General features: G+C 38.0%; 1 protein-coding gene and 1 non-coding gene across 2 annotated transcripts in view; one reads left to right on the plus strand and one right to left on the minus strand.

Moving 5' to 3' along the window:
* The window catches only part of DENND5B (DENN domain containing 5B), an 87,610-nt gene that overhangs the window by 4,324 nt on the left and 63,230 nt on the right, over nucleotides 1-20,056 (minus strand). Inside the window, exons 14-22 of the mRNA XM_015590076.2 lie at nucleotides 13,736-13,864; nucleotides 13,021-13,142; nucleotides 10,024-10,169; nucleotides 8,349-8,467; nucleotides 7,319-7,506; nucleotides 3,846-3,928; nucleotides 3,505-3,631; nucleotides 2,043-2,217; nucleotides 1-518 (exon numbers count right to left, since the gene is read on the minus strand). The exon at nucleotides 1-518 is cut by the window's left edge and continues 4,324 nt beyond it. Of these exons, the coding sequence (XP_015445562.2) occupies nucleotides 335-518; nucleotides 2,043-2,217; nucleotides 3,505-3,631; nucleotides 3,846-3,928; nucleotides 7,319-7,506; nucleotides 8,349-8,467; nucleotides 10,024-10,169; nucleotides 13,021-13,142; nucleotides 13,736-13,864 (1,273 nt within the window). The 3' untranslated portion in view covers nucleotides 1-334. The remainder of the gene's footprint in view (nucleotides 519-2,042; nucleotides 2,218-3,504; nucleotides 3,632-3,845; nucleotides 3,929-7,318; nucleotides 7,507-8,348; nucleotides 8,468-10,023; nucleotides 10,170-13,020; nucleotides 13,143-13,735; nucleotides 13,865-20,056) is intronic.
* LOC112480393 lies at nucleotides 19,588-19,691 on the plus strand. Its single transcript, XR_003046576.1, has one exon. It is a non-coding gene; the product is annotated as a U6 spliceosomal RNA (small nuclear RNA).

The following is a 20,056-nucleotide window of genomic DNA, read 5'->3' on the forward strand; positions in this document are numbered from 1 at the left end:
TTCCAATGTTTTTAAGCTACTTATTTTAAGTCACAGGAATATTCAATCTAAGAAAAGTATCTTATTCGAGTAATATAATTTCTTAAAGAAGATAGCATATTTACACACATCTAACACATGAAAATACTCTATTTTATACTAAATTCCTGGTTCAAATGAACTACAATACAGTATTTCGCCTTGTCTGTAGCATGAGGATTGTTCAGTGTGGGGGATACGGTGTGTTGCCCCCCTGTGGTGACTCACTGCCTTGTCAGACAAGTCCAAATCGGTCCCATGGATGGAGAAGGTTCAGAAGCAAGGGGTCTGGCCTGAGAGTTTCTAGCCAACTGGGTTACACGTCCACTCCTTTGATGAGAGAGCCTTCTAAGACTATAGTGAAGTCCTGAATGGTCTGCAGAATGCGGATGAGGGAGTTGACGGTCATGCGGTCCCGCAGGAGGGCGCTCTCTTCGTACATCCGGGTGATGGCAGGACACTCGGCCAACAGCGGGATCCACTGTGGGAGCAGGCGATCCCTGCAGACCCAAACAGAAACAGTCCTGAGCACTGCTGACGTCACTGCAGAACAAGGCACAGACTGGAGCTTTCAACGGGAAGGTGTGGGGCGGTGTGGGGCTGGGTGGGGCAAAATCTAGCCAAGCTCTGAGGTCAGCAGAAAGGAAACCAAAGACAAGCAGCTGGATATTTACTGGTTAAAATGACAGAGTAATGAGACAGTGTACGCTGATAGGAAACCCATTAGATTCTAAAAGTAGGTCTGTATCAGGCGGCCATAAGGGCCTCTGCACGTTAAAGAAACTCTATTCTGATTTTACTACTTTTAAAAAGAGGCAGAATGTCATTTTGAATTTTTTTTTACAGGGGTGTTATGCAGACATCTGTGGTAATACATGCCAAAGTATACTGACCTTTTGGGAAGAAAGACTACATTAAATAGTAGAGATTAACTTAAAAAAAAAAACCAAAACAACGTATACAACACAACAAGGTAAGGAACAAAATCAAAGCAGAACATTAAGTAGATTTTACAAACCAAAAGAGAGGTTACATTGGCCTAATAAATCAGAGCAGTAAAGAGATAAAAGGAGATAAGGACCTTGTTCAAAAGGAGCTTTGAAAGCACAGCTGAAATTGGGCCCCTTCTATTAAGAAGAAATTCAGAATTTAGTTCTATAAACCAGTTGTTTCAGAAGGATAAAAATCTGTCTTCAGCATTTCCTGACTAAACTCTGACATTAAATTATCTGTTGCTAAGTACCTATGACATCCTTAATGAGCACCTCTCAGTATGCCTTCCATGAGAAGGACGGCCATAACTAGGCCATCCTGCATCTCTCCTTGGGGCTCTAAGGATTTAGAAGAAAACGAACATTGACAAAAAAACTTCTAAAGGTCTGTTTCATTTATTATAATTCTGAGAGCTGTTTTAAAATTAATAGATTATACAGCTTGTATGTGTCATTTTCAAGAAATAAAGGGATAGGAAATTGTCTTAGAAGACTTTACATAGTAAGAATTCCACAATGTTATTAAATTTCATATGGTGGTGTATATAAACTATACAAGCTCTACATAGTAAATATATATGTGTGTATGTGTTGGTGTGTCTAATTATCTGCCAACCCACCTGTTACTTATCTACCTATCTTTGGAGCCTTGTACCATGTAATGGTTGATAGCCTGGGCTCTGGGGTGAGACTGAGTGTGAATCTTGGCTGCACCTCTTTCTAGCTGTGTGACCTTGGGAAAATCTGTTAATTTATCTGCGACTCATCTATTTTCTATTTTCCCATCTATATAATACGGATATAGGTTGCTACTCCATGTAGTAGTGGTGGTGACCAATAGGACTAAATGAGATAATGTATGTAAAGTACTTAGCATAATGCAAGTACTCAAAAAACAGTAGTCTCATAATGAAACTTCGAATGAAGGAAACCTATAGGGGAACTTTGGAAGGGCCATGATCTGGTTTAACCCTTTCTGGATTCTGTTCAACATGTAACAAAGACAGGGAAAGTCAAGATCTGGCTTTATACCGTGTTCCGAGGCAAACTAAAATCTGGAATTTGCCGTCCTTCCCAATGTTCCTGGGTGCAGTATTAATAGCATTTACATAGTGGCAGAAGGATCTGCAGGATGATTTCTGAATAAGGACATCATCTTCATTGTCTAGAATCTGGTCAGTGGTTTCAAAATAAGCAACCGCTCTCTCTGGGGAAGGAAGTCAGAATCACATCACAATACACATCAACACTTCATAATAGATTAATCACTTCAGGGTGGAACAATATGCTCCTGGGAGTTCATTTTCTAATCTAGATTGCATTCTAGAAGGCTAGAAAGTTTATTCTCTTCTTGAGAACAGCTTCAAGAAATGGAAACTGGCAAAAAAGAAAAAAAGAAAAACAGACTCAGCTGTTCCAGTCTTACACTGAGAAGGTGTCCTCCGTTCTAGTTATAGAATGGCTGGCTACTACTTTGCAACAAAATCCTCAAAATGGAACTGAGTCAGTAAGTCTGAGACAAAGGTACGTGCACACTGATATCAGAAGCAGGAGCAATATTCCAGGCATTCTAAAAGGAAAAAAAAATTGCTCCCAGGGGGGCCTAATCTGTCAACTTTCCTTTCTTTGTCCAAAAATTCTAAATTAGATGAAATCAACTACTTTACCTAGGCCTTATTTACAAAACACAAAATGATTAATCACCCTTTTAAAGAAACTGGGAATTCTAGAAGAGTTGCATACCAAAATAAAGATTACGAAGTTTAGCAAGCCAGAGCAGCACACTTCTATGGAACTTTCTGTGGTAATAGAAATGTTCTCTATCTGTAAAGGTCCAACTGGTAGCTACTAGTAGGGCCCCTGTGACTAAGGAAGTGAATTCTAAATTTATATTAAATCGATTTAAGTTTAAATAGCCACATGTGGCTAGTGGTTACCATACTGGATAGCACAGAGCTGGAATAATCCTTTGAAAACGTTACGTTATGTTACTCCTTAGCTCCAAGCCTTCCAATACTGCCCATTCTGTTCAGGATAAAGACCAAAGTCCTTCCAATGGCTTAGAAGGCACTACACAACCTGTCTCTGGCAGTAAAAAAAAAGAGCACTTGCCACTTCATTTCCTTGTACCTTGCTCTATTTTTTCCAGATCCGCAATTGCCTTCTAACATACCAGCTGGATTGCATATTTTGTTATGTTTCTGTGCATCTGTCCTCCCTATCCCCACCAGAATGTAAGTTTATCAATCATAGGAATTTTTGTGTCTTTAGTTATATCTTGATGTATACCTTGTGCGCCTAGAACAGTGTTTGGAATGCTGGGGACCCTAATGCTGGTTGACTGAATGCAAAGCCAGGATAGTGCTTATTTGATATTTATTTTAAAAAACATATTCCCTTATCGTTAACCCTTATTGGCTCAATTCCTGGATCTTTGAGTTTTCTGAGAAACAACTCAGTGACCTTATAATGACATACACCTGCTTTAATTTACCTATGAAGTCCCAGATGAAGACGTTCTTGTGGAAGATGCGAGCCGATTTGAACCCATGGTGGAACACTTGTTCAAGTGCTGCGACCAGGCCATTTTCTCCGCACAGCAACACCGTGAGGCTTCCTCTCTGTGGAACAAAACGCACAGCCAAAGCATCATCTGCTGTGTCTACGTTTAAGAAAAATACTAGAGAAACAAATGCTTCGGGTAGCTAGGAAGCATCTTTTTGCAGTTATTAGAAAGCTGACAAATGCAAATGAAAGCACTCTGTACTGCTTTATGTACCATGTACAAAAGCAGCTTTAAAATTCTGCTACACTGAGTTGTATAGCTCATCATACCTCTTTCTCAGGTTTGTGAAAATGTTTCACAATGTTGTTCACAGCTTCTCCAATTCCTTCTTGGATCTGTCCAGCATTGGGTTCTGAAAAATAATAAACACTGGCTGAATTCTCATGCAAAGGAAATAAATCAAAGTCCTATGGGATATCAACTGTGTCTACCTATGCAGGAAACACTTCACCAGCAGAGGATGGCTTGGCCAGGAGCTCCGCGAAACTTGCCTTGGGCCAGTTTGGCCAAGGGAGAGGCATCTTGGCACAATGGAAAAGAATCCAAGAGACCCCGAGATTCATATCAATTCATATATTGAAACTGATAAAACTTTTAGTTCTCTAAAAATTACCACTTGTAATCTATGACCTTGGTCAAATGTCTAACTTCTTCTGAGTTTGAGTTTCTTCATCCTGAAATAGGGAAAATACACACTTCATACATGAATCACTGGGAAAACAGAATGAGATATTAGATGTCAATCACCTGGCCTGGTATGTGCAGTAAGTGCTAGCAAGTCCTCAGGATCTGAGGAATAAGGTGGAGAACACCCATAGCTTCATTCCTCAGGCACCCCACCCCCTTATATCACCTACCTCCAAGTTCCTACTGGGCACAGACCAAAGCTTCTGAGGCTCTGAATGGCTAACCCAAGATCTGTGTTTTTGCTGTTGTGTTTAAAGTAAAGGGAAGATGCCAGGTACATTGAGGCATCCTACCTGAAGACCAGAATTCCCTTCCTGGCTTGTCAGTCTACCCTCGCAGCCAGCACTTGCTCATCTAGGCTCTGGTCCTGAGGGGGAGCTTAGTAGGCTGCCTGAATGGGATATAAACTGTCTTTGCTTTTCAAACCCCAAGAATGGTTAAAAAAAAAGAAAAGAAAAGAAAAAAGTGGTAAACAGGTTTCATCCAAGGACAGTAGTTAACGAGAAAAATTACATATTTCGTATTTTCTTGTGGTGATTAACTATTATACCTAATTTATATATCATACTATAAAGGACAAACTATAAATTTTAGTGTTTAAGAACAAATTATAAGTTCCAGTGTTTAAGAATCTCTGAATTCATTGTAGGTAAAACTCAGAAAGTTTTTTCTATACCAATGCATAAAATTGTTAAAATGGAAACCTCTTATGATTGAAGCATTTATACTGTGGCCTCTTCAGTTCCTAGTAGTTTTATTTTTACTTTTGGCATTCTCTGAATATTTTTTCTTTTAAGCATGAAGATCTATTTTGAAAGCTTTTATTCATTCCAAAAGAACCCTGTACTGATCCGTAGTATATTGAAACTGATAAAACTTTTAGTTCTCTAAATATTACCTTGCACACACTGTGAGAAAATAGCAAGTTACCCATCTCTGAGTTTCAGGTTATTTAAAATATTCTCCTTATTGAGTAAGAAAAGAAAATATGACCAAACGTAGGGATAAGAACTCCCAAAACTGTAATACCCCGTGAAACTGGATTGGTTCAGAAGTTATAATAATTTGGATGGAGTGAACTGAAATCGAGTTTTTAATTTTAAATCAGCATAAAGTACTGCGTACAATAAATTTGGCAGCTTTAAGTGTGAGATTTGGTAAGCTCTGGTAGATATATAGTCATGTAACCACCACTACAATCATAACATAGAAAATTTCCACCAACTCAAAAAGTTCCCCTGTGCCCCTCCCCCACCTTTAGTCAATCCTATTCCCATCTCTCAACACCTGGCAACTGCTGATCTGCTTCTTATCATTATTACATTGCCTTTTCTAGAATTTAATATAAATGGAATCATATAGGATACAGTCCTTTGTATCTGGTTTCCTTCACTTAGCAGAATGCTTCTTAGATTCATCCATCTTGTAAAATGTGTCAGTAGTTTGTTCATTTTTATATACTGCTGAAAAGTATCCTGTTGAATAGATATACCACAATCTGCTAATCTATTCATCAGTTGGTGGATATTGGGGCTGTTTCCATTTTGGCTACTATGAATAATGATGCTATGAACATCTAAATACAAGCCTTACTGTAGATATATGTATTCATTTCTCTTGGGTAAATATCTAGGAGTGGAATTGTTGGGTCAAGTATATGGTAAGTATGTAAGTATATATGTATCTTTATAGGAAACTGCCAGATTGTTTTTCCTTTTATATCCCCACTAGCAGTGTGTGAGTATTATGCTGCTCTCCATCCTCAGTCTTTTACATTTCATCTATTCTAGCAGGTGCGTGGTGTAAAGTTTACTCCTGAATGCAGAAAGGATGAATCAGGGGAATGATATAAGAATAAAGGGGCTTTTTAGATAATAATCTAATAATGAATATATCACCATGTCTAATGGATTGGGACTACTACTATCTAAGGAAACGGCTTTCTTAGTAAACTAAGGACCTCTTTGGTACTTTTATTATTCTACTTATGGCTATTGTCTGTAGCTGAAATAAAAGTACTTCATTGATAAACTTTTGTAATTTTTTACTATATCATACTGCCTCTGCATTAGTTTTCTGTGGCTCCTGTGATAGATTACCACAAACTTGGTGGCTTAAAACAACAGAAATTTATTCTCTCACAAAGTCAGAAACACCCGTATCATAGGGCAGAAATCAAAGTATCAGCAGGGCCATGCTCCCTTCAGGGCTCTATGGAAGAATATGCTCCTTGCTGCTTCAAACTTTTGGTGGATGCCAGCATTCCTGGGCTTGTGGCTGCATCACTCCAATTTCCACTTCCATCTTTACACTGTCTTTTCCTCTGTGTGTGTCTGATTTTCCTCTGCCTCCCTCTTATAAAGAATACACGTGATTACATTTAGGGCCCACCCAGATAATACAAGATAATCTCCCCAACTCAAAATCTCTAACTTAATTACATCTTTTTCTAAATAAGGTAACATCTACAGCTTCTAGGGATTAGAATCTAACATCCTTGGGAGACATTATTCAGCCTACGAAAGCCCACGTTAGTATAAATAAAAGTTTATTGTACTTTGGCATGTGAATACAGTATCCTATCCATAGAACTCACTCCTTTATAGTATCTTGTTTCATCACTTCATAGGAAGTTGGGGGATGGGGAGAAGAAGTTTTAGACTCCCTCTCAGTATAAGGGGCTCTGGATAGTTAGATGTGGCTACCTAGGAATATTGTAATATCAAACTGTCCTTATTCCTCCTTTAGTTTTCAGGCAAAATATTATTTATTCACACTATCACAACTTAATTGAAAGAGAGTATGCAGTTTTTATTGGATTTCAACATCTAAATTCCTTAGGCTTTTAATATTTGTAATGTCTTGCCTTATTTATTTCTTTTCTCTCTCCGTTTTCTAAAGTCCCTTCTCCCAAATTAATTTCTCTCAGCTTTCTTCTTTTTAACCTTCTTACCACAATTCATTAATGTGACAGTTTTCTGTGAAATGGCCACATGATACTGCAACATCTGAGGCCCACTGGAGGGGAAAAACAACAACAACAACAACTACTTACTGGTAGTTTTTCCTGTTAGTGATGTGATGCTCAGTCTCCTAGCTGTGGTGGGTGATTTCTGCTGGGGCGGAGTCCGACACTGCTTTACTAGATCCTCATCTGCTGCTGATGCCATCAATTCTCCAATAAGAATTCTCTCCAGGCTTCCGTCATCAATGCCTTTCCCCAGCCACCGACCACATGGGAACCTAACGAGACAAAAATCAAAACAAAACAAAACAAAACTCTCCTGAATCGCTAATATTTTACTAGCTTAAATCAGAATTTAAAAAGTGGCATCATGAGTGAAGCCCATCATTTTAATACCTGTGGGCTATTTTCTTTCAATTATGAAAAGTTTCAAAAATACAAAAAGTAGAATAGTATAATAGATGCCCGTATTCTTATCACCTAGACTTAACATTTTGCTATACGCTTCATTTTTTGTTGAAGTATTTTAAAGTTCATTACACACACCAAGACATTTCATTCCTAAAAACGCTATAGTGTAAATCTCTAAAAAATGAACACATTCTTTTACATAGCCATAAACTGTTATGATACCCAACCAAATTAAAATAATTCTTTAATATTTTCTCATACCTAATCTATATTAAAATTCTGTAGTTAGTTCTAGAAAGAATATTTTCAAACTACAAATTAATGTGAGATTTAAGTTACAGAGGAGAAGAGGAGAATGGTCCCAAGGGAGGTGCTGGCCATAACCAAAAGTATCCAAAAGAGCCTTTCCTCTTACTGAAATTATTTTAAGCTTCTTTCTTTTCTTTCTCTTTTATCAAGGTTACATCAATCTTTTCCAACAGAGTATGCAACACTTGTGGACTACGCATTAGCAGCAAACACCATCAGTTTTTGTAAAGTCTTTTTTTGGGCAATTTTGTATTACGTCAGTGAAAACAAAACAACTCAAAAAACTAAACTAAAATTCAGAAGGCAGTGGGAAAGTTTTAGGGAAAAAAAAAATTCTTAAACCTTTTCTTGTCTAGAGTCTTAAGCAAAGAATTCTGAGCTGCCAAGGATATTTACTTACCTGTATGTGTGCCCTGTGATTTCATTTCTGACCATGACACAATCCACTAGCCATTTGGCTAATAGTCCTGAGTTATCATGACCAATCTGAACAGTAGTCAGCTTCCCCAAGTTCTGGCACTGTAAGGACAGGACAGGTTATTTGGTACCCAATCCCGACCCACGACCTCTCAGCTTTAGCTGCTGTACTTGCTTCTGCCTAACTTAACTGCAGAGGACTCACTCTGCACAGTGTGCTGTGCACTAGGATAAATATATTCACATCTAACAAGACAGGGGACAAATGGACATTAACTCTTTAGTGAGGGGGACTGTACAAGGTGCTAGACTAGAGACGTAAATAACTGCTGGAACCCTGAGGAAGGAAATATTACTTCTAACTAGGGAACCCAGAAATATCACATGATAGTGATTTGTGCTTTAAAGGATGAGAAGAATTTTAAGAAGTGAAAAAAGGGTGTTATTTAGATTCAATTACAGAGAGGTCAGAAAACAACTACAGGTAAAAAACAAAAAAACAAACAAAAAAAACCACTGACACGGCTATTTTTCTGTTTCAAATAAAATACTAAGGCAGAACTGACCTCCAATCTCATCTACTAGAAGTCTTCGAAGCTACCGTTAAAAAAAAAAAAAAAAAAAGGCACGGTTATCCACATCCTTCCTGGCCCTTTGTGGACAAGTATAAAAGAAAGTGATGATAATAAGAAGAGTAAAAATAAATGTCAATTAAATTTTGATAAATGATCATGAATAACAACTGACTATGTAAGGCTGGGAACATCAGAGCTATGAGTTCTTAAAGGCCTGGCTTCTTTGTATTGCTAGGACAGTATCACAGTGATCCAGGTGAGGGAGGATGGCATCTTAAATTAGTTGTGGTGGCAGAGATAGAAGGAAGTAGACAGACTGAGAGACTTTGGAAACAGCAACGATTGTACTGAAAACGCACTCTCTGTTCCATACTTGGTAGTCAAGGAAAAGTCAAGGGTTTTAATCTTTTATGTATAGATAGTTGTGAGCCCATTGGATAGATGGGGCCAAAATGGGCTCTTGGGGGTGTGTTCTGGCTCCGAGTGGAAAATGCTATTCCTAGTCCGCAAGGAACACGAGAACAGGATGTTCATTTGGTACCACTTTCCTTATGAAATAAGCACAGGTATTGTTTTCCTCCTGTGTGCCAGGATCAACCTGCATGGGGGCTCAAACGTATGGGACTACTTCACCAGGTAAGACCTGAACACTGACTACAACATTGAAAAGGTGTATTACAAATCACTTTATAAATGTCACCATGTGGTCTAAAAGCCATAAGCATGGATGTCAGTTCTCTTGTACAGGTACAGGCAGAGAGCATTTTACAGTAAGAAAGTGAACCACTGTGGCTAAAGAATTTAGTGTAAAGGCATTGAGAATCATGGAACAGGACCCGGCAAAGCCCAAAAGTGCACCATTACAAGTAGAAAAATAGAGCTTAACAATTAAATAACAAAAATACAGAACAAATGAGCGTAAGTATTTAGGACAACTTTAGGTACATGATTGAAAAAATTAACCTGTATGCTTGAGTGTTCCTTTATACTATCTAATAAGGAAAAATGAAAAAGTGAAACTGGAATCCTTGTGTAGAATTACACATGACACTTCCTGCTAAGAAAGGTATTAGTGGGACCTACCTCAAAAGTCATTTCGAGGAGGTTTTTGGGGATCTGCATTACTCCTGTGTCTCCTAGCTCTCCTGATACACAGATCCAAGGGTTCGATGTGATGATTGCATTGCTCAGCTTTTTAATGGGGATGATCACTGACCTATATGGAATCACTGAAAGAAAAAATGCTGGAATTAATAAAAAATTACAATAAAATTCTCCTGATAACAAAACAAATACATATTAAGAACTCTGTTGGCTTTCACAGATAATTCCTCTTTATGATCTATCAAGATATACGTAAACAAAAAGATGAGATCACAACCTCTCCCAGTCTAGAAAGATGAGGTCAAGTTTACAAGCCAAAAGTCTTAATACTTGCAGTGGTTTCCCCGGCACATACATTACCATGTATGCATGGCATGCACATCACCATAGTGATACACAACAGCACTACATTTATAAACCATCTAGGCATTAGCACCAGAACACCTAAGGACATGAACACTGACGGTGCTATGTAGTACTTTCATTACTTTAACATTTTTATCAGTTTTGTTCCAAAATCAAGTACAAATGAACATGGTTCCTGGCATGGTTTCATATGAAAAAGGGAGTGGATGACTTCTTGGATAGTATTCCCATGTCACTGATTTTCATGGGCAATGCTTTAAAGCCCTGTACTTTGGAACTTTCCCATCCCAATTTTACAGCGCAATATGCAAAGCTGAAAATACTAAATAATGACACCTGCATTCTGGACATAACGTAAAGTCTATGAACCACAATTTGGAAAGCTATTAAGGTGACTCATGGAAGGGCCCCAGGAAAAGAATCAAGACGTGGAAAGCGAACTGCTGTGAAACCCTTTCTTCTGAAGGCTCTTCAAAAGCACACCACTAGATGTCACTGTCCCACCACTATCTTTTGCTCAAACGTGGAAACATAAAGTTAGACACTGTAACACTCCCTTCCTTTTCCTTTAAAAAATGGGGCTGGCTTAAACTCATTAGCACATTTTTATCCTTCAGAGCCATACTTCTTCTTCTTCTTTTTTTTTAAGCAGGGTAGAATCAATATTTTTTGGTGGTATTCTTGGGATTTCTGCGCACTCATTCACAAGAGGGCATATTAGAAGCTCTCCTTAAAAGAACTACGTCTAGTAGGAAAAACATTTACTAGACAAGGTTCTCAGATACAGCCTTACAATATGGGCTCATGGTTCAATGCATTCTTAGATAAGGAAAATGAATGGGAAAATGGTTCATTTCCTTAATTTTATATAGACTTTCTTTATGTTGGGTGAATAACCTTCCTTTCTGTCCTTTTACTTTGGCTGAAGGAAAGGAAAATGTCAGAGGAAAGGCCATATTTTCACGGTTTAGTGAACACCAGAATTAAATGGTTTTTGAAACTGAAAGCGGAGAGGTTAGCGCAAGACTATTTTAGGTGCCACAGGCCTCTCTTATTTGAATCTTTCATTGACAGGATTAGCAAAGCTGCAGAAAAAGGCCTTATGAGGGTCAGCAGTTCTGTGGCTGCAAAGAACCCACAGATGCACAAACAACAGTTTTTGCATAAAGTATAAAAAGAGTAATAGTATTTAAACTCAGAATATTTCTTTTATGAAGTATCTCAATTCCTCATACTGAAAGAGTTTCTCAGATGAAGAGAAATCTGCAGATAGAAGGAGGATCTTAGGAGTCTTAACTACCCCTGCTATTTCTTCTCTTTCAAAAGTGTAGGAAACATTTTCGCCTCTTATACCTGCAGTAACCTAATAAATTAATATTAGTTTGCCAGATATTATAGGTTGGCCCAATTACCATTCTAACTCCATTTTTCCTTGTCTGCCTCTACCAGAGATTAGAAAAACTAAAACCTACACAGTTCTGGCCAGTGAAATGTTAGTGATATCTACTGTAGTTTCTTGGAAAATTGTGTTTTTCTAGCAGTTTCTGACGCTTGTTCTTTGGCATTCCTTCCTCTTCCTGCTGGAAGGTGGAGTGAGTATGGCCATCTTGTAACCAGGAGGTGATTAGCACATAGTGAAGATTATCTAGGAGGAGAGGGGCAAAGAGACTGCCCTCATGATGGCACTGTAGACTGCCTACCTCTAGACTTCTTGTTATGTAAGAAAAATAAAACTACTAATTTGTTTAAACCACTGTTTTCCAAATTTCTGACACTTGCAGGTGCATACAACTCTAAACTGATAAAAGTAAAACTCCTCTGAAGTAGGGAAGGGGACCCACGGCAAACGAGAATAGTAATGGTGAGTAGAATAAATGCTATAATTCAGCTTATCTGAAACATTTCCAATTAGCATTCTGCCCTCCACAGACCTACAATGTCCATCGACACCTTCAAGTCTTTCTGAATCAAGTTTCATTCAGTTATAGTTTATCATTATCATCTCCAATTAGCATTCTGCCCTCCACAGACCTACGATGTCCATCGACACCTTCAAGTCTTTCTGAATCATCAAGTTTCATTCAGTTATAGTTTATCATTATCATATACTGATTCTTTGAATTTATGTGTTAGATGAAAGAATATTCTGCTAATAAAACATTCCTTTGCACATCCATCCCATTTCCTATTGCAGATTGGGCTTCCTGGGAAGCAGACTCTGAGTCAGAAATTAGCATGCAGAATGTTGCTTCTGGGACCAACATGTGAGGAGGAAAGTGGGGCTGGTTAAAGGAGAAATCGAACTGTGATGCAGTTGCAACGAAGTCCTCAGCTGATGGGATGGCGAGTTCTCGGACAGCCCTCTGACCAGTCACAGGAGGCGGGCTGGCCCTGGCAGGAGGTAGTTGTCTTTGGTGAGGCACCCCCAACAGGGCTGAGAGCTGAGGGCTGTCTTCCAGTAGCATTCTGAGTAGCTGAGGCGTAACCTTCATTCTAGAAGGGAGATGGGGGAAGGGTACCCCGCATATGTCTCACTTTTAAAAATATGAACTCTTATTCCATTAGTCACCTGAGCAACTCTTCACTTAACAGTCTATTCTCCAGACTTACTGATAGTGGTGAACACACTGGTGAAGCAGAAATAGTCCACAGCATTGAGGGAAAGAAGATGGTAAAGAAACTGCTCTCTTTCTTCTTCACACCGTAGAAAAGCATAACGCTTATAAAGCTTTCTAGAAAAGGGTAAGACAAGCACAAATCAATAGTATAGTATAGTTTTCATTATGTCTTCCATTAAAAGTAAACACCTGCACTTAGACAAACCATTGGCAAAAACTTTAATGTGGAAAGAACGGACAATTCACAAAAATGAACATATAGACAGTTAATAATATATTTTTAACTTAGTTATTAAAGAAAAAAAAACTATGAGTTCGTTTTGTCTATCAAACTAATAGATTTAAAAGTGATGACTAGTGCTGACAAGGGTGAGGGGCAACAAACAGCTATTCTGATAGATAATGGGACTGAAAATTTCAGGAAAGCAATTTATTGATACTACTTATTTTAAACCAGTCATATCCTTGACTCATTAATTTTTGCAAGAATAGACATCTTGTGATTATGAGGTGATTAGCACATACTGAGGACTGTCTAGGAGGAGAGGGCAAAGAAGAGCCTGTGTCTGTGATGGCACTGCGGACAGCCTACCTCGAGATTTCTTGTTACTTAAGAAAAATAAAGCTATTGTTTGTCAGCTTATGCAATCTGCTTTGTAAGCACACAGGTCATAGAAACAGAAATGCCTCAAGAGGCAAGCTCTTACTTGGTGAGTGGCTGGTTAGAGAGCAACTGCTTGAGATGCTGGGACAAGAGTTTCTTTTCTAGAGATAATCTTATCCATGCCCGAGCTCGTCCGACATCAGTCTTGATCTCACTCATGTTTTGAATATGCCTAAAGAATAGTAGCAACAGCAAGAATGTAAATACTATACTAAGACTAACCTTGAACTGGAAAAGAACTAAGGGTTACAGCACTTTGCACAGAAAAGTTCTTTTATACTTAGAGGAAGCAATAGATAATGCATAATTTGTATTGATTAAACCTTCAAAGTTTCCACCTGAATCATGAATTTAGTCCCACATCAAAATTACCATTACAACACAAGCACGCAGGCAACATGCTAAGATAACGCATTTCACACTCATGTATTCTTTCAGGCTTTATTATGTTCTTGTTTCAGCCTCATAGATACCTGTAAACTGGCACTTGGTTATTCCTGACCCCCAGGAAAAGAAAATAAATATGTTCTTGTTTCAGCCTCATAGATATCTGTAAACTGGCACTTGGTTATTCCTGACCCCCAGGAAAAGAAAATAAATAGGCTGAATGTTCAAGTTTTTATTCAAAATACTTGTTCTTTAGTTTACCTAAATATCTGCCACAACTTAAATCCACTAAATTATTTTTCAAGTAGCCCAGGACAACACATGGAAAATATAAAATCTTACTTTCTATGGTATTAGAAGACAAGCTGTACTGCATTAATAAATTAAAACGTCTTAAAAATTTCAATGGCTCAGAAAACTGTGCGGCTACAAAAAAAAAAAATCTGTGTGGTCAAACCCCTAATGAATATTATATATGTGTGAATTAGTACTTTGTGAAGAAGTCAATGCTATGCCCAGAGGGACTGAGTTTATCCTCCTAAATGATTTCTCTCCCAAGGGGGAAGAAGGACTGGGAGGAGGAGTAACAGTAACAGCAGTACAGTGAGTCACTGAAGTCTTTGTGATTGTGACCCACCATTCCTTCCTTTGATTTTTTAATGTCTAAAATGACTCATCCTAGCTGTAATAAATATTACAATGAACTCTTTTCTCTGATGATTCTAAGCATTCAGAATAAGGAACAGCCTCCCTATAACACATAAACATATCCTTTCTTTTTTTCTTCCTCTTCCTTTCTCCTTCCCTTCCTCCTCCTCTCTCAATCCCTGGATCTGAGGATTTAGGCCCTTATTCCTCAGTGCTGATTTATGATCAAACACTCTTGATAAACAAGATGTAGAGCATTATATCACATCACACAGATACACTAAAGAGGGGGCATAAAAACAAATCAGAATGAGGAGATAAAAGAACATGCTGTTACCATTTTTGTGGGGCTTAGCCAACCTCACCGCACCTCTAAGAAATTTTTTTCAGAATTTTTGAGACTTATTTTATTTTTAAAGGGTTAACACTGTTACATGTGGTCATGAGTGGAGGAAGCTGGTGTCAAGCAAGCCCCCATTAGGCCCTGTTCTTATTGGTGGTAGTGGCAGTGGTGGGGCACTTGCACCCCAAGTGTAAGCCCACGAAACAGCACTGGCTGTTCCTCAACCCCACTGCCATCTCCCAAATGATGACGCAGCTGACTAAAAGCAACAAAGGGGACATGCTAAGGTATTTACCACTTAAAGTTCAATGGTATTTACATGGTATCCCCGCGAGTACAGCGCTAGGTCAGAGCTCGCCTGATCCAGGAAGACCAAGGTGATTCAAAATGAATTCACTGAAGATAAATCTACATGAGAGCTGATAAGTACTGTATGCTGCATCAAAAAGTAGTCTTTCCACTCTAAAACAGTAAAATCTACTAAAATTAGTTTTATGCTGGCCTTTAAACAATTAGTATCTGGAGCCATTGTAGGTAAAGCATAACAAAACAGAAAATAATCATAAATTGAAAAATTCTATGTTTAAGGAAAATGGGAAGGATTGGAATACATAAAATGAAACTTATTTTATTTAGTTGGCAAATCCTAAAAGTATAGTTTTTTTTGTTTTGTTTCTTTTTGTTTGTTTGTTCGTTTTGGGTAGGAGACAAGGGAGTTGGGATGTGAGGCCACCAGACTCTTCTACTCAAGCTCATCTGGTCTGCTGGCATCAGAGAAAGTACTCTGCCTAAAATATTGCCTCCTTAATGTAATTCCTCTGTTCCAGAATCTTCTAAAGCTCACAGTATAGCCTGGACTGCTTACTGCCCCTCAGCGTCAATGTTTCTTCCTACTGAAAAAATTCCATTCCAAGCAGCTGACTTCTAAGACTTTACAGTCATTACTTGAAGTACTCTCTTCCAGCTTCCCTATTTGATTCTATTCATGTTTCAAATCCCAGCTTTTTCTGGAACGCTTCCTTGACCATGACAGCTTGCAGTGACCTCTCTAATTTATAAAACTCTGTAGTCTAATTTGCAATGCCTACTATTTTTATCATTTTCCCTTGGTATATTTTTCTCAGCTTGACGAAAGCTCCCTGAGGACAAAGAGCCCAACACTTCTCAGGAGCCCTGCATCCTTCTTTGTTCCCTGTAAGGCCTAGCACATATTAGGAGCTCAAAAAACTCTGTTGCTTTGTATACCTATATGTAATTTTATTCTTTAAAACAATTTATATGTGTTGTGTTGTTAAACTTTAACCCGAATCTAATAAAATTTTCCTGTGTAGTTATCCCTTTGAATGTTTTTAATTGGAGTAATTTATTATCGGTAACTGCAATGGCATTCAGCATAATATTACACAAGTATTACTTCCAAAGTAAATCCTGTTAATTCACAGAAAAGCATACAGGGTGTGGTTTAAATAATATTTATTTTTTAACCCTGATACAAAGCTTTCTAATTTAGAAAAGTTTTTGTGCGCTTTGTCTTAATCTGATCATCACAATAACTAGTAAGAGGAAGATCATCACTATTTCACTTTAAAGATGAGAAAATGAGACTCATTGAGACTAAGTGACTCACCCAAAGTTACAGATATACTAAGTATTATTCTAGAGGTACTACCCATTTTCTACCAATCACTCCTTCCTGGCACTCACATTCTTAGAGAAGCTCCCCTTCCACAGAAGCAAGAGACACAACTCCAGGTACCATGACCTTTGGCCCTAAGCTCCTAATCCTTCGGCTAGAATGGACTGGATAAGAGGCACGTTGAGCCAATCAGATTTTCCCTCTGAAACTGGGAATTAGCATACTGGAAAATCAAGTTTTTACTCAATGCTTAAAATAAGAAAGGATGTTAAAGCCAAGCTTGGGCAAGCATGTGCACAATAAAGCAGGAAGGGAGGGAAAGAAGGGGAGGGAAAGGGAGGGGAGGAGAGGGGGAGAAGAGGAGGAGAGGGGAGAGGAGGGGAAGGGAGGGAGAAATAGAGACAATTTGCTTCTAGTGAGACAGAGAAAGTAACCTAGGTCAAGACTACTTCCAATCCAGCTATAGTTCTTATTCCTGGATTCTGGAAGATAACCTTATATACCTCCAATAAATCCCACTTTTTGCTGAAGCCAGTCTGATTGGGCTTCTGTTTCCCTAAAATCGAATGATTTCTAAAAATGGCAGCACCTAAAAAAATTTGAATCCACATTTCCTGAATCCAAACCTGGTGCTTATTTCACTGTATCACCAATGAAACCCAATAAATTTATCAGAGAAATAAAAAAATTAGCCTATTTTAGTATAAGCTCATATTCTATAGTCATCAAAATTCCTCAAAATATTTTTTCCCAGAGGAAACAAAATCAATCATGACTACTTAATTTTAGTATAGAATAAAGCCAGATACTCAGAAGCACATATGTATACATTATTTATTTATAAAGTGACTCACCAATTCACCCTCAAGTAATGTAGTCCCATCTTTATATGCAAATATAATATTTCTAGAATTTACTCAGACAGCCTGTTCATTTGTTTACATATTCAGATTATCTATACTTGGATTATAGAACTTACGATCTCCTAGATTGTATAATGTTCTACTCTGCCTCTCATTAATTATATTTTGTCATTGAGAATAAAAGTCTCAATTGCTAGATGATATGTGCATAGCTACTCTGGAAAGAAACTGGTAATAATGGTAATGCCGTGATAATACTCCTCTTTTATATGCAAATAATCTGTACAGTCATTTACTGTGTCCAGCCTTTTTCTTTGAAACAAAAAAAAATCATTCTATAATTGACAGTTTGGCGATACTTAGCAACTATGAAGGTCTTGGGACGTTGTCTGACATACTAAGACAAAGAGGACAGCCTTTAGACATGTCTGCCCTAGACTCATTACAGCTGCTGAGCAATCTAGTGCCAAGACTCTTCAGAACTATAAGAACTCAAAGTCCCTAAACTGCCTATGTCTTTGTCTCAAGAGATAAACTTGGGAAGATATAAGGTACTGACAGAGGCTATGTGTCCAATAGAGAGCATGGACTCAGGGAGATATACAACTTACAAAGACAGCATGAAGCTGAGGAAGGAGCGGGACAGTCATGGGCAGTGTTTCTGCAGGGCTTTCCTGAGATGACATCAGTACCATGAGCATGACGATCACTAGTTTGGAGCTGGAGGATAAGAAGCCTTCTGATTTTAATCCAGCTTCCAGGCGGAGCCTATCTACATCAGTGAAAGAATATCAAGTCATCTTGTTAGGGAAATGATAAATTGGTTTCACTGGCTTCCCGTCCTTACCTGGTCATAGATGACTAGATAAGAGTGGACAGATGACCCAAATTTAGCCCATTATTTTTCCATTTCTCTTAGGCATTTGAAATAAGTCTCTTGGTTAATAAGAGTCTATCTTAGAGAATCTGATTACATTTTGGTTTATTAGTGATTTGGTTTCTGAGATTAGAAAGCTGAAGACTCTAGCATGTCTATGAAGACCTATGGTTATGCATGCCTTAAGAAACTGGAAAGTCATACCCATTAGGATGGCTATTGTTTAAAAAAAAAAAAACCTGGAAAATAACAAGTGTTGGTGAGGATGTGGAAAAATTGGAACACTTGTGCATTACTTGTAGGAACAGTAAATGGTTGCAGCCACTGTGGAAAATGGTATGATGGTTCCTCAAAAAATTAAACATAGAATTACTATATGATCAAGCAATTCCACTTCTGGGTACATACCCAAAAGAACTGAAAGCAGAGACTTGAATAGATATGTGTACACTGACACTCATAGCAGCATTATTCACAATAGCCAAAAGGTGGAAACAACCCAAATGTCCATTAATAGATAAATGGAAAAATAAAATGTGGTATATACATACAACGGAATGTTATTCGGCTTTAAAAAGGAAGGAAATCGTGATACATGCTATAACATGGATGAACCTCAATAACTTTATGCTAAGTTAAATAAACCAGATGTAAAGGGCATGATTCCCCTTATATGAGGTACCTAGAATAGTCATATATGGGGACCATGATGTAATCCAGGTAAGAAATTTTAGGGGCTTAGAGAGGTCACAGCTCCTTGATCTAACATTCAATGGAATAGGTGAGCAGCAGTTTTACCAAGAATTGTACTTATCAACTCCTAGTTGATAAGCTATCTAACCCTATATATCTATAATAATAGCCTTTACACATTTACTTTGTACCAGGTCCGGTTAAAAAATATATGATTTATTTTGAAATAATTTATTTACAAAAATATGAATGTAGTACAGAGTGTTGTATACTGAGCTTCTGCTAATATTAGCATCTTATGGAACCAGACTATGTTTTTTATGTTTCTATTAAGAGAGCTCCCTCAGTTATAACTATTCCTCTTATGCTGACCATCAAAAGGGATCATAAGCCACACGAGGACAACTATATTTCATCTACCAAGTAATAATGACATTTAAGATATATACTGCTAGCTTCGGGAGCACATATACTAAAATTGGCACGATACAGAGATTAGCATGGCCCCTGAGCAAGGATGACACGCAAATTCATGAAGTGTTTCATATTTTTAAGAAGAGATGAAATAGTGCCATTTGCAACAACATGGATGGACCTTGAGATAATCATGCTAAGTGAAATAAGCTACATAGAAAAAGTTGAAAACCACATGGTATCATGTATACGCGGGATACAAATCTAAAAGCATCAAACAAACATGACAAATAGAGACTCATGGACAGTGGATTAGTGGTTACCAGAGGGAAAGGGGGGAGCGGGGAGGTAGATGGGGTAAAAGGGGTCAAATATGCGGTGACAGAAAGAAATCTAACTATGGATGGTAAACATACTATGTAATATGTATATATATATGACTTATTGTTGAATTGTACACTTGAAACTTATTTGATTTTGTTGATCGATGTCACCCCCTTCCC

This window comes from Pteropus alecto, unplaced genomic scaffold (assembly GCF_000325575.1).
Source record: "Pteropus alecto unplaced genomic scaffold, ASM32557v1 scaffold103, whole genome shotgun sequence".
NCBI lineage: Eukaryota > Metazoa > Chordata > Mammalia > Chiroptera > Pteropodidae > Pteropus > Pteropus alecto.